This window comes from Leptonychotes weddellii, chromosome 11 (genome assembly GCF_054177405.1).
Source record: "Leptonychotes weddellii isolate Sample4059 chromosome 11, ASM5417740v2, whole genome shotgun sequence".
Classification (NCBI taxonomy): Eukaryota; Metazoa; Chordata; class Mammalia; order Carnivora; family Phocidae; genus Leptonychotes; species Leptonychotes weddellii.
The window spans coordinates 50,686,573-50,699,601 of record NC_138379.1 but is presented as its reverse complement, the minus strand read 5'-3'; the positions used below and the strand labels follow the sequence as shown (position 1 = coordinate 50,699,601).

General features: G+C 39.0%; 1 protein-coding gene across 1 annotated transcript in view; it reads left to right on the top strand.

Annotated features, from left to right (window-relative positions):
• RSF1 (remodeling and spacing factor 1) overlaps nucleotides 1-13,029 on the top strand; it is a 151,015-nt gene that overhangs the window by 128,237 nt on the left and 9,749 nt on the right. Inside the window, exons 10-13 of the mRNA XM_081797331.1 lie at nucleotides 5,964-6,031; nucleotides 7,258-7,465; nucleotides 8,951-9,171; nucleotides 12,316-12,504. Coding sequence (XP_081653457.1) covers nucleotides 5,964-6,031; nucleotides 7,258-7,465; nucleotides 8,951-9,171; nucleotides 12,316-12,504 — 686 coding nt within the window. The remainder of the gene's footprint in view (nucleotides 1-5,963; nucleotides 6,032-7,257; nucleotides 7,466-8,950; nucleotides 9,172-12,315; nucleotides 12,505-13,029) is intronic.

Here is a 13,029-nt window from a genome sequence, read left to right as displayed (position 1 = left end):
CGAGAGCATGCTTCTCCCTCTCCCACTCTCCCTGCTTGTGTTCCCTCTCTAGCTGTGTCTCTCTGTCACATAAATAAAATCTTAAAAAACAAAAAAAACCCAAAAAACTAACGATGTAATGTATGGTGATTAACATAATATAATAAAATTTTAAAAAAAGATATGACTGTAATAAAAACATAGTAACATTTGATGCGCGTTAAATGGTTAAGAACTAATATAAATACTATGCCAACTACCACATTTTCTGTTGAAAAATCTCTGGAGTTTGTCTGTGGAAGTGGTTGTGAGGTGGTTTGCAATTTGCAAATCATTGTGTGGTGGTAGAAGGAGGGTTGATTTGTCTTGTAACATGCATAATGAGCTGAGGTTGCTGGTAGATATTTGAGGTGTGTATATGTATGCAGTTTGTATATGCTTGTGTGGCTAGATGCAGTTTTCTACATTTACCTAGTGTTTCTCATGAATAAAATTACTTAAAGCAAGTATAAAATACACATTATGCTTGAATTATTTCCTAATATATGAGCCTTGTTGTAACAATTTACAGTTTCAGAACAAACCTTACAGTAGAACTGTATTATCTTTCAATCTTGATGTAGTTGTGGTTGTTAAAAGAAGGAGAGATTTACTCTTAGTATTTCATCCTGGATGTATACCCAGAAGTGGGATTGCTGGATCCTATGGCACTTATATTTTTGTGTTTTTTGAGGAACGTCCATGATGTTTTCCATGGCAGTTGCACCCTTTTGTTCCCCACCAGCAGCATATAGTTTCCAGGTTTTCCACATCCTTGCCAACACTTGTTGGCTTTGGAGGTTTTTTTTTGATGGTGACCATCCTAGCGGATATGAGGCAATATCTCGTGATTTTGATTTGCATTTCCCTCGTTGTTGATGATGAGCATCTTTTCATTTGCTTGCTGGGTGTTTGTATGTCTCTTGTCATTTTTTCTTTATTTTTTCTGCTTCTTAGTACTTTTTAAAAGAAATTTAACTGAGAGGTATTAAGAAAGTCATTCATGTGCTTTCTCTAATAAGTTTTACTCTTCATATTTAAGCTCTGAATACACCTAGAGTTTAATTTGTACATGGGTGCAGTGGGATTATTGTGAGTATAAAATATAAAGCACTTAATAAAGTATTACCACAGAAAGAGGACAAAAAAGAATTTCATCACCATTATCATTTAGTAATTGTTTATCAGATTCTTACTGCTGCTAACAGAGAGGATGACATCAAAGTTGACTAGAAGTAGCATTGGATTGGGGTACAGAAGAATAAGATTATAGTCCTCACCATACCATGTATTACCCATGTAACTTGGAATGGTCCATTTCCCTAGGTCTTGGTTGATGGCGGATTAACGCAGGTGATCCCTTCAGCTCTAAATTTATATAACAGTAATATAGAAATTTATGAAAAACTATATTCTGTAGCATAAAATGTATTGTGTGATTAATTTATTTATGCCTTAATATCTACTTCCCAAAAAGATTTAAGGAAGGTATGTAATCTACTGTAAGGAGCAACTTTTTAAGCATAGCACCAAACATAGAAACAATAATGGAAAGGAGATTTGATTACATAAAATTTAAGAAAGACTTAGAAGTACTTACTTCTAAAAGAAAATATTTTCTTGCAAAGAAATTTTGCAAAGGAGTTAGAATTCAAAAGGAATGCCTTACGAATTTTAAAAATTACAGTGAGTATAGTTTTTTTCATTGTGGAAATACAGTAGCTTTTTCCATGATGTCTGTAAAAGCTGTTGTGTCTCCAGCCATTAACGTTACTGAAGTCGAGAATAAAGACATTTTTGTTAGGAAATCAGTTACTTTAGGGAAACCAAGGTTTTGTTTATTTTAGAAACTAGAACTAGACAGTGTTGACTTTTTACATTTGTTTATTTGGGAGGGGGCTGACTGGAAATGTTACGGGCACATATTCATAATTGTAGCAGGGCAAGATGTCAGTTTTCATTTCTCAAAACTTAAAAAATAAGCAAAAGCTAAAGGGGAAATACACTTTGGATAGAAATAATTGCAACAGGGGCACCTGGATGGCTCAGTTGGTTAAGCATCTGCCTTTGGCTCAGGTCATGATCCCAAGGTCCTGGGATGGAGCCTGCAACAGGATCCCTGCTCAGTGGGGAGTCTGCTTCTCCTCTCCTTCTGCCCCTCCCCCTGCTTGTGCTCTCTCTCTCTCTCAAATGAATAAATTTTTTAAAATTAAAGTAAAAAAAAATAATTGCAACATATGACAAAGTATTAAAATCTTTAATACCTTAGGGCGCCTGGGTGGCTGAGTTGTTAAGCGTCTGCCTTCGGCTCAGGTCATGATCCCAGGGTCCTGGGATCGAGTCCTGCATCGGGCTCCCTGCTCAGCGGGAAGCCTGCTTCTCCCTCTCCCACTCCCCCTGCTTGTGTTCCTGCTCTCGCTATGTCTCTCTCTGTCAAAAAAATAAATAAAATCTTAAAAAAAAAAAATCTTTAATACCTTAAAAGCTCTTACAAGTAGTAAAAGATGCACACTGGCTGATAAAACGGGCAAAGGATTCAAACCAGCCTTGTAAAAGAAAAAGCAAAAATGACCAATAAACATGAAACTATTATTTGGCCTTACTCAGTAACCACATTAAAATTAAAAGAACAGGGATGCCTGGGTGGCTCAGTCATGAAGCGTCTGCCTTCTGCTCAGGTCACGATGTCAGGGTCCTGGGATCGAGTCCCCCATCCGGCTCTCCACTCAGTGGGAAGCATGCTGCTTCCTCTCCCACTCCCCCTGCTTGTGTTTCCTCTCTCGCTGTCTCTTTCTCTGTGTCAAATACATAAATAAAATCTTTATAAAAAAAGTAAAAGAACAAGAAAATAATTTTCAAAATTAGAAAAAAGTTAGATGATAAAATTAACTTCATGGTTATATTATAAATTGCTACCACCCTTGAAGAACAGTTTTTTTTTCCTATTATATTATGTTAGTCACCATACATTGCATCATTAGTTTTTGATGTTGTGTTGCATTATTCATTGTTTGCGTATAACACCCAGTGCTCCATTCAATACGTGCCCTCTTTAATACCCATCACCAGGCTAACCCATCCCCTCACTCCCCTCCCCTCTAGAACCCTCTGTTTCTCAGAGTCCATAGTCTCTCATGGTTCATCTCTCCCTCTGATTTCCCCCCCTTCATTTTTCCCTTCCTACTATCTTTTTTTTTTTTTTTAACATATAATGTATTATTTGTTTCAGAGGTACAGGTCTGTGATTCATCAGTCTTACAATTCACAGCGCTCACCATAGGGTGTTGTGTCCATTCCATTATTCAAAGCTCTGCATCTGGGATATAAATCAAGGCTGCCTCTTTGTGTTAAAAGTAACTTAAATCCTCCAGGCAAGCATGGAATACCCTCCCCAGTGTCTTATCACCCAGCCACCCCATCCCTCCCACCCCCCACCACTCCAGCAACCCTCAGTTTGTTTCCTGAGATTAAGAATTCCTCATGTCAGTGAGATCATATGATACTTGTCTTTCTCTGATTGGCTTATTTTGCTTGGCATAATACCCTCTAGTTCCATCCACATCATTGCAAATGGCAAGATTTCATTTTTTGATGGCTGCATAATATTCCATTGTATATATATACCACATCTTCTTTATCCATTCATCTGTCGATGGACATCTTGGCTCTTTCCATAGTTTGGCTATTGTGGACATTGCTGCTATAAACATCGGGGTGCAAGTACCCCTTTGGATCCCTCCATTTGTATCTTTGGGGTAAATACCCAGTAGTGCAATTGGGTCGTATGGTAGCTCTATTTTCAACTTTTTGAGTAACCTCCATACTGTTTTCCAGAGTGGCTGCACCAGCTTGCATTCCCACCAACAGTGTAGGAGGGTTCCCCTTTCTTCGCATCCCCGCCAATATCTGTCATTTCCTGACTTACTAATTTTAGCCATTCTGACTGGTGTGAGGTGGTATCTCATTGAGGTTTTGGGTTGTATTTCCCTGATGCCAAGCAATATTGGAAGAACAGTTTTTATGCCCTCTAAAGCCAACAGTTTTATTTGTAGAAAGAATACCAGGAACAAATCTAAGGTCCAACAGAATCTCTTGGTGGAACCATGGGCACTCACCAAACAAAGGAAAAGGTAGTTATAAGATACTGAGGAAGGGTAGAGTTTAGATGAAATGTAAATGAAGCAATGAGAGTTAGGCTGAAAGCAAATCTATCCGATCTAGACCACATAGTGGACACAGGTTCCTGTTTCCTGAAAGCATTGAATTTGAAGTTGATGTGTAGGGTGTTGTGTCCATTCCATTATTCAAAGCTCTGCATCTGGGATGTAAATCAAGGCTGCCTCTTTGTGTTAAAAGTAACTTAAATCCTCCAGGCAAGCATGGAATGTTTTATTCTTACTGATGCCATTTCATAAGTCCAAAGGTTCTAATCGTCTCTGACACAGAAAAGTGAGTAGGAAAGTAGAAGTCATTCAGAGGAAGAGGCTGTTTTGCCACTTTATAGCTGCAACCTGTCATTGGGAGAAATACTGTTTTCTGTTAGCTGCATCTGGCTTTATCTATATCTGTTATTCTAGCCTGATGAGTGGATGTACAGATTTTTACTTTCTCAGAATTTGTTAAAGAAAACCTAAGCTACAGCTGCAGGGTTGTTTTTCATAGCTATGATTGTAATTGTGAAAAAATTGGAAGTAAACTTTTAACTAAATCATGATATATCTGTAAGATTAGATACTATATAGCCATTAAAAACTATGTTGTAGAAGAATTCTTAACCTGAAACTTGTGAATCCTCTGAAATTAGATATAAAATTTTATGTTTGTGTGGATATTTTTTTTTTCTAGAGAGGAAATCCATAGCTGTAATGAGTTTCTTAACTCAAAAGGCAAAATATTTGGCTTTTAAACTCTGTCGTTAATCCATTGTCTGCCTTTAATCCAACACTGTCCAGTAGAATTTACTGTGTTTATGGAGATGTGCTATTTCTTTGCTGTCCGGCGTGGTGCCGTACGTAGCTGTGGGGCACTTAAAATCTGGCTAGCGAGGAACGGGGTTTTTCATTTTAATTAATTTTAATATAGATAGCCACATGCAGCTAGTAATTACCATATTTTGGATAGTTTTAGGCAAGTCACTTTATCCTTTTGGTCACCTCAGGTCTAAAGTGAAGGGAGTTTTGTATGTGAAGAAATCTTGGGGCTCATCTAGACTTGTCTTCTCTAAGTTGGGGGCAGTGGCCCTTGTGAGAAAAAGTACTTTTATCTAGTTCTAAAATTCTGAGCATCTGTGTATGGACCTTGGTAATAATACTGATATAATCCCTGATGACAGTAATAGTGTAGTTCTCACACTTAGTATTATTTCTGGAACACTAATTCAACTTACTTTGCTGTGTGATTTGTGTAGTTAGAGGTGGGCGAACTGTGGCCTGTGGGGCAAATCCCAGCTCAAATGCCAGTTTATGTAGCCATAGCCCGTGACCTAGGAATGGTTTTTATATGTATAAATGACTGAGAAAAGAACCGAAAGAAGAAAATCTTAGGACGGTTACATGAAATTCAAATCCCAGTGTCCATAGATAAAGTTCTGCTGGAACACAGCCGCATTCATTCACTTGCCTTGTCTCTGGCGGCTTTTGCAGCTCAGTGGCAGGGGTGAGTGGTTACAACAGGGACCGTAGAGTCTACAAAGCCGAAAATATTTATAAAATGGCCCTTTATAAAAATCGTTGCTGATGCCTGGTATAGATGATCTCTGAAAATGAGTTAGATACTGATTTGCAAAAGAAATTGAGGTTAACAGGAGTGAGGTGATGTAGTCCAAGTCACACAGCCCCAAAGTGGCAGAGAGCATTTTTATACTCAGGCCTTTTTCATTTCAGAGGCAACTCCTCCTAACCCATGTACCAGGACAGGCTGTGATGTGATTGTTGTATATATTTTAGATTTGATGAATTTGATGAAGCAATCGATGAAGCTATAGAAGATGATATCAAAGAAGCTGATGGAGGAGGTATGTGTTTATCATTCCCTGTTCTTCGTATGACTTGGCCAATAGGTTAACTTAAAATGCCCAGAGTTAGGGGCACCTGGCTGGCTCAGTCAGTAGAGCATGCGACTCTTGATCTCAGAGTTGTGAGTTTGAGCCCCATGTTGGGCATAGAGATTACTTAAAAACAAAACAAAGCAAAACACTGATTAGGGAGTAAGCATATTTTTTTTTTTTTTTTTATTCTCTACTGATGTTAAATGTCTGAGATTCAAAATAATTTGTGGACATTGTGTCAATGTGTAGACTCAGATCTTATTAATTATTTTTCAAGTAGTTTTATGACCTGATATAAAATCTAAGTGTTCCTCTGTAAATTAAAAAAATTTATTTCTGCTTCCAAATAGAAAACCCACTTAAACTTTCTTGTTGTTTATGTTTAGATCACTGCTGCTACAAAATCTTAAAAATTATGGATAATCTGAATCTAAATGATTGCTTTAGATCAACCTTTTAAAAATCACTTCATTAATTTCATAGTCTTTAACAGGTGACATGAAAACAGAAGGATTTGAAGGTAATTTAATGAAAGAGCGATACAGAGAATTACCAGTGCTCCAGTATGGAGCATTGTGGTCTCCTTTAGTACTTAGGAAAACTCTGAAGAAGATCAGTAGTAAGTAGGCTGTGTGAAGAAGTCACCAGCTTTTCCAGGGCTCTGCACCTTATTTACAGCTTTGCTGCAGGATTCTCACCTTTTCTGTCCTGCACACACAGTTAAAAGAAAACGGATTGGTCTCTTTCTAAAGCCCTGTCCAAAAGACAACTTTGAAGAAGAGATTCTTGAGTGATTGCCGATAGGTATGAGGTTTCCTTCGAGGTTGATGAAAATGTTCTGGAATTTGTTAGTGGTGATGGTTGCACAACTTTGTAACTACTGAAAACCTCTGAACTATACACTTTAAAAGGGTGAATGTTATAGTATGCAAATTTTATCAAATTTTTTAAAAAGAGGTTCTTTACGTGGTGAACTTCCCCTTAGTAGACTAAACACATGCAAAAAGTCTCTTGATGAGAGCTCTGTTAGCTGAAGTTATGAGAAAACTGCTTATTTGTAGGAAAAAAGTAAATGAGCCGCTAAGGAGGAACAAGGACAGCTCTATCTAGAGAGAAGCTTTTAATAAACGTACCGTTGTCTTTCTTCCTCCCTCTCTTCCCCTCATCGCCCTCCCCTTCCCCCCTGAACTCAGGAGCCGGCCGAGGGAAAGATATCTCCACCATCACAGGTCACCGTGGGAAAGACATCTCTACTATTTTGGATGAAGAAAGAAAAGAAAATAAACGACCCCAGAGGGCAGCTGCTGCACGTCGGAAGAAACGCCGGCGACTGAATGATCTGGACAGTGATAGCAACCTGGACGAAGAAGAGAGTGAGGATGAATTCAAGATCAGCGACGGGTACGTGGTTTGCCAGCAGGTCCCATTCCCTAGATACAGGCTTAAATGGGGCTTGCAGAGAAGCTCGGCCATGCCGTGACGGGCCTTTGGTTCCTCGTGCACATGGACGATCTCTTTTTATTTTCAGGCTATTTAAAACAGATTCAAGAATGCTAATCTTAGCTATTTTTAGATCAAAACAAAGTAGGCTTATGGTTGTTTAATATTCAAAATTGTATTTACATTTGATTAACTGGAATCAAGCATTCATTTGCTGTGCATCTCCATGCCATCTTCCGCCAACATGTCCATGAGAGGTTCCTAGTCAAATGTGAGAATTAGACAAGTACAGGTAATTAGGTACTATTCTCTGGTGACCCACAGAGGTTTGGGTTGGGGCACGTAATCCAGTTTGGAAGATCGGGAAAGATTTTCCTGCAGAGCAGGTGTTGAAACAATACTGCAGAGTTTCTTCTCTCAGATTGTTAGTGGGAAAAACAAACATGTAAACCACAAAAAAGTCATTCTGTGTGATTGCTGCAAAAATGTAGGAAAGCCTAAATAGTGTATAAAGGAAGAGTCTGATTAGAGAGTTCATGGAAAGCCTTAGAGTGGAAATAAAGCTTGATCTGAAATTTGAAGATGAAAAATTGGGCAAATTCAGTGAGTTTGAGATTCAAAGTGGGATGAGAAAGAGGGCAGGCATCCTAAGAGCAGTCACGTGTTGAAGGCAGCAAGGCATAAGACATCATGGAATATTTAGGAAACTCCTGGATTGTCAGAGTAGCAAGAATATGGGGAAGAAGTAAAGAGTGCCCAGCTGGAGATGTGGCTAAAAGATAAAATGGAACCAGATGATGGAGCGATTTGTTTGTCATGCATGGGAATTTGGAATCTTACCCTGAAGATGATGAAAGCCCATGGATGGGTTTTAACCATCCGGCTAATGAGGTTTATGTTTCAGAAAAATTCATCCTGGCATTCTTTTGGAGGCTGTCTCGAGGGGAAATGAGTCTAGAGACTAGAGGGACTCCCTGGGCAGTTGCTGTGGTAGTTTAGGTGGGAGATGAGTGCCCGACAGAGAAGAGGGATCAGGTTTGAGATATTATCTTTAAGAGGTTGACTCAGAGAGGAAGCTAATAATTGATTAGATGTGAGAAATGAAAAGGGAGAAATTAGGAAAAATACCAGGTTTCTGGTTTGACTTACTGGATAGGTAATAGTTCCAAATATAAGGCTCGGAGACAGAAGAGAGGATTAGGTTAGGAAATGAGTTCTCTTTGGGACATGTTAAATTTAAGTCATGTGGGGGACATCCCAGGACGCCAAAGCAATTTATGTACAAAAATCAGCATCAGTTCATCTTAACTCCTCCTAAGAGAAGAATATTAACAGACAAATTGCTACAATTATCTAGGTATTTTACATTAACCATTACTGAATGATTCACTGGACTTGTTAGAATTTGAACTCAGAATCATAATTCATCTGGTTTCTCTTGGACAGATCTCAAGATGAGTTTGTTGTATCTGATGAAAACCCAGATGAAAGTGAAGAAGACCCACCATCTAATGATGACAGCGACACTGATTTCTGTAGCCGGAGACTGAGGCGACATCCCTCCCGGCCAATGAGGCAAAGCAGGCGTTTGCGGAGAAAGACCCCAAAGAAAAAGTACTCTGATGATGATGAAGAGGAGGAGTCTGAGGAGAATAGTAGAGACTCTGGTAAAAATAATTTGTACCTGTATCACACCAATTCAGTTCTTAGAACTTCTGGAGTTAAGAGGGTTTGTTTTTTTTTTTTTTTTTTAAGATTTTATTTATTTGACAGAGAGAGACACAGCGAGAGCAGGAACACAAGCAGGGGGGGAGTGGGAGAGGGAGAAGCAGGCTTCCTGCCGAGCAGGAAGCCCGATGTGAGGCTCGATCCCAGGACCCTGGGATCATGACCTGAGCCAAAGGCAGACGCTTAATAACTGAGCCACTCAGGCGCCCTAGAGTTAAGAGTTCTTAAGATAAAATTTCATTCATTTGTAATATAAGCTTTCCAATAAAACTTTGAATTCTCTTCTTATGATTCACTAGTAACTAAATTTTTCACATAAAACATATCTAAGAAAATAAATACAGATGGATGTGTTAACTGCATACCAAATTCATTTAGGATTGTGATGAATTCTTTTTCTTTCTTCCTTCCTTCCTTCCTTCCTTCCTTTCATCCTTCCTTTGACAGAGATCACAAGTAGGCAGAGAGGCAGGCAGAGAGAGAGGGGGAAGCGGGCTCCCCACTGAGCAGAGAGCCCGATGCGGGGCTCGATTCCAGGACCCCGAGATCATGACCTGAGCCGAAGGCAGACGCCTAACCAACTGAGCCACCCAGGCAACCCTGTGATGAATCCTTTTGGTGCCAAGTTTCCATGCCTAGACTTTATCTTCATAATGTTTCTTTGGAATCATTCTCAGTAAGCTGAGAACATTTTTCTCAGATATCTAGCAGTTGGAAAGAGAAGGTTCACCAATTATTTTTAACACTTAGATCACTATCAGTGAGTGATTCATTCATTTTTGTAAATTAGCAATAGTGATGTTCTTATATTTTATGCTTATTTCTATTAACTGAATAAATAGTGACAGGCAGAGCATCTAAAAAAACAGCTAGGAGTACTTTGTAGAATTGGCTACAGGTAGCTGTCCTCTCACTGAGGAAATGTCACAGCCAGGAAGGAGTGTTACATCCTCTACCTGGCTGGGCTTATGGGTTTTTTGTTTCATATATCATATAACCATAGTAGAATTATCAAAATCAGATATTTTAAAACATTGAGGGGTGTCTGGGTGGCTCAATCGGTTAAGCATCTGCCTTTGGCTCAGGTCATGATCCCAGGGTCCTGGGATCGAGTCCCGTATCGGGCTTCCTGCTTGGCAGGGGAGTCTGCTTCCCCCTCTCCCCCTGCTCGTGCTCGTTCTCTCTCAAATAAATAAATAAAATCTTTCTTTAAATAGATAAATAAAACATTGGTATACTACATTTATCTAATTAACAGTATATATTCATATTTCATCAGGTGTCCCAAAATTGTCCTTTATATCAGTTTTTTTCCTAGTCCAGGATCTAATCCAGGAGTACACATTGCATTTATTCCTGTCTCTAGACTCCTTTAATCTACAATATTCCTCAAACTGTCTTTATTGATCCTGACATTTTTGAAGAATATATACTAGTTAATTTGTAAAATGTCCCTCAATCAGGGTTTTTTTTGCTTCCTGTGATTAGATTCAGTTTATACATTTTTCAGCAAGAATATCACAGAGCTAATATATGTTCTCCGGGTCTCCACTATTTTTCCCTTTATAATTAACAGTAATTTGTAGGAGCGCATTTTGAGACTATATATATACCATTTCTTTTCAGATGTTTCACCCATAGTTTTAGCATTCATTGATGATTTCCTGGCCCCATAATTCCTTTTATATTTATTATTTGGTGTTCCTTAAGAAAGCGCTTTCCCTTCTCCCCCATATATTTATTTCTTTATATTAGTATGTACTTGTGGATTCTTATTTTAGTCTGTGGATATAATATGTTATTGCTGTGTAGGCTCAGTTTTTCCCAGATTTGGCCAGTAGGGACTCCTTCAGACTGTTGGTGAGCCATTTTGAAGTGTTTGAAATTCATTAGACAATAAGGCTGGATGTGATAATTTGGTGGAATTTGTTAGCACTCCTGAAAAACTGCTCTAACCCAATGTCATAGTCTCTTGTTTACTAATCAGAGATGGTATGGATGGTGCTGTTTGACAACACTTGGAGAATTGAAGTGGGCCCCGTATGCTGTAGTTAGCAGATTTTATTTCCATATGGAAAAAAGCCAAAAATGTAACTCTAATTCTGTACTTCTTTGAAACAGGTATATCAGTTTTCTGGGATTAGAGATTTTAATCTGTGCAGTACATTGTGAAGTTATAACTGTACCACACATCTGTACACATAGGAGCAGCAGATTATTTTGAGGCAGAATAGTAACCAAATAGTAACCAAGAAGAGCAGCCCATGTAGCTGGCTGGGTAGCTCTAGGTGGAATGAGATAAAGATTGTATAAAACATCTTTTACTGTCTTTTTTTTTAAAGATTTTATTTATTTATTTGACAGAGAGACACAGCGAGAGCAGGAACACAAGCAGGGGGAGTGGGAGAGGGAGAAGCAGGCTTCCCGCTGAGCAGGCAGCCCGATGCGGGGCTCAATCCCAGGACCCCGGGATCATGACCTGAGCCGAAGGCAGACGCTTAACGACTGAGCCACCCAGGTGCCCCTAAAACATCTTTTACTTTCAGACACTGGCTGCTAATAGGAAACATTAGGAACTTTGGCGTTAAAGACTCCTACGCATTTACTTGTACTATTAAGAGGAAAATAAGAGACTTATAGCGGCGCCTGGCTGGCTCAGTCAGTAGAACATGCGACTCTTGGTCTTGGGCTTGTGAATTTGAGCCCCATGTTGGGTGTGGAGCCTACTTAAAAAAGAGAGAGAGGGGCGCCTGGGTGCTCAGTCATTAAGCATCTGCCTTCGGCTCAGGTCATGATCTCGGGGTCCTGGGGTCGAGCCCCACATCGGGCTCCCTGCTCGGTGGGAAGCCTGCTTCTCCCTCTCCCACTCCCCCTGCTTGTGTTCTCTCTCTCACTGTGCCTCTCTCTGTCAAATAAATAAATAAAATCTTTAAAAAAAAGAGAGAGATTTATAGCCATTATTATTAATTTAAAAATTGTTATTACTGAACCCCACTTATTAAGAGCTTTACATTTTTATAACCTAAGCTAATTACATTTCTCTTTAATAGACTTAAATTTTGTATTTCTTTTTCCTTGAACAGAAAGTGATTTTAGCGATGATTTTAGTGATGATTTTGTAGAAACTCGGCGGAGGCGGTCAAGGAGGAACCAGAAAAGACAAATTAACTACAAAGAAGATTCCGAAAGTGATGGTTCCCAGAAGAGTTTACGACGTGGGAAAGAAATCAGACGAGTTCACAAGCGCAGGCTTTCTAGCTCAGAGAGTGAAGGTAAGGAGTAGCTCTCCCGTTTACAGAAGTTTGGACAAGGCAGAAATAGAAGCTATAAAGTAAACTCAGGATTGTGGTTCTGTACCATTTCATAGAAATTCAGTATAAGTAGTGATATCTTCGAGACAAAATCCATTATTTTTTGCCTGATCCCTTTTTATAGTTTAAATAAATGATACTTGATAAGATACTAATTTTTAATGTCTCCATTGTAATAATTAAACTCTTCATTGAAATAGACAAGTCTCAGAAAATTAAGATCTGAGCAAGAATTCTTCTGCTCCCTTATTATTCACAGCCCTCATTTTGAGATAACTTCTGCCCTGGATAACTAAACAGTTTGAAATACAGGGCCCTGCTGTCTCTTTCCACCTTGACAGTGAGCTTCAGTTGGTAACTTTTATTTCTTAATAGTTTTAGCTGTGCTCCATACCAGGAGTGTAGGAAAGGCTCTAAAATACGAATTTGTGATAGCCATTCAGTCTTGTGGTTATTCTAGTTCTTTTAAATGATTCTAACCCTCAC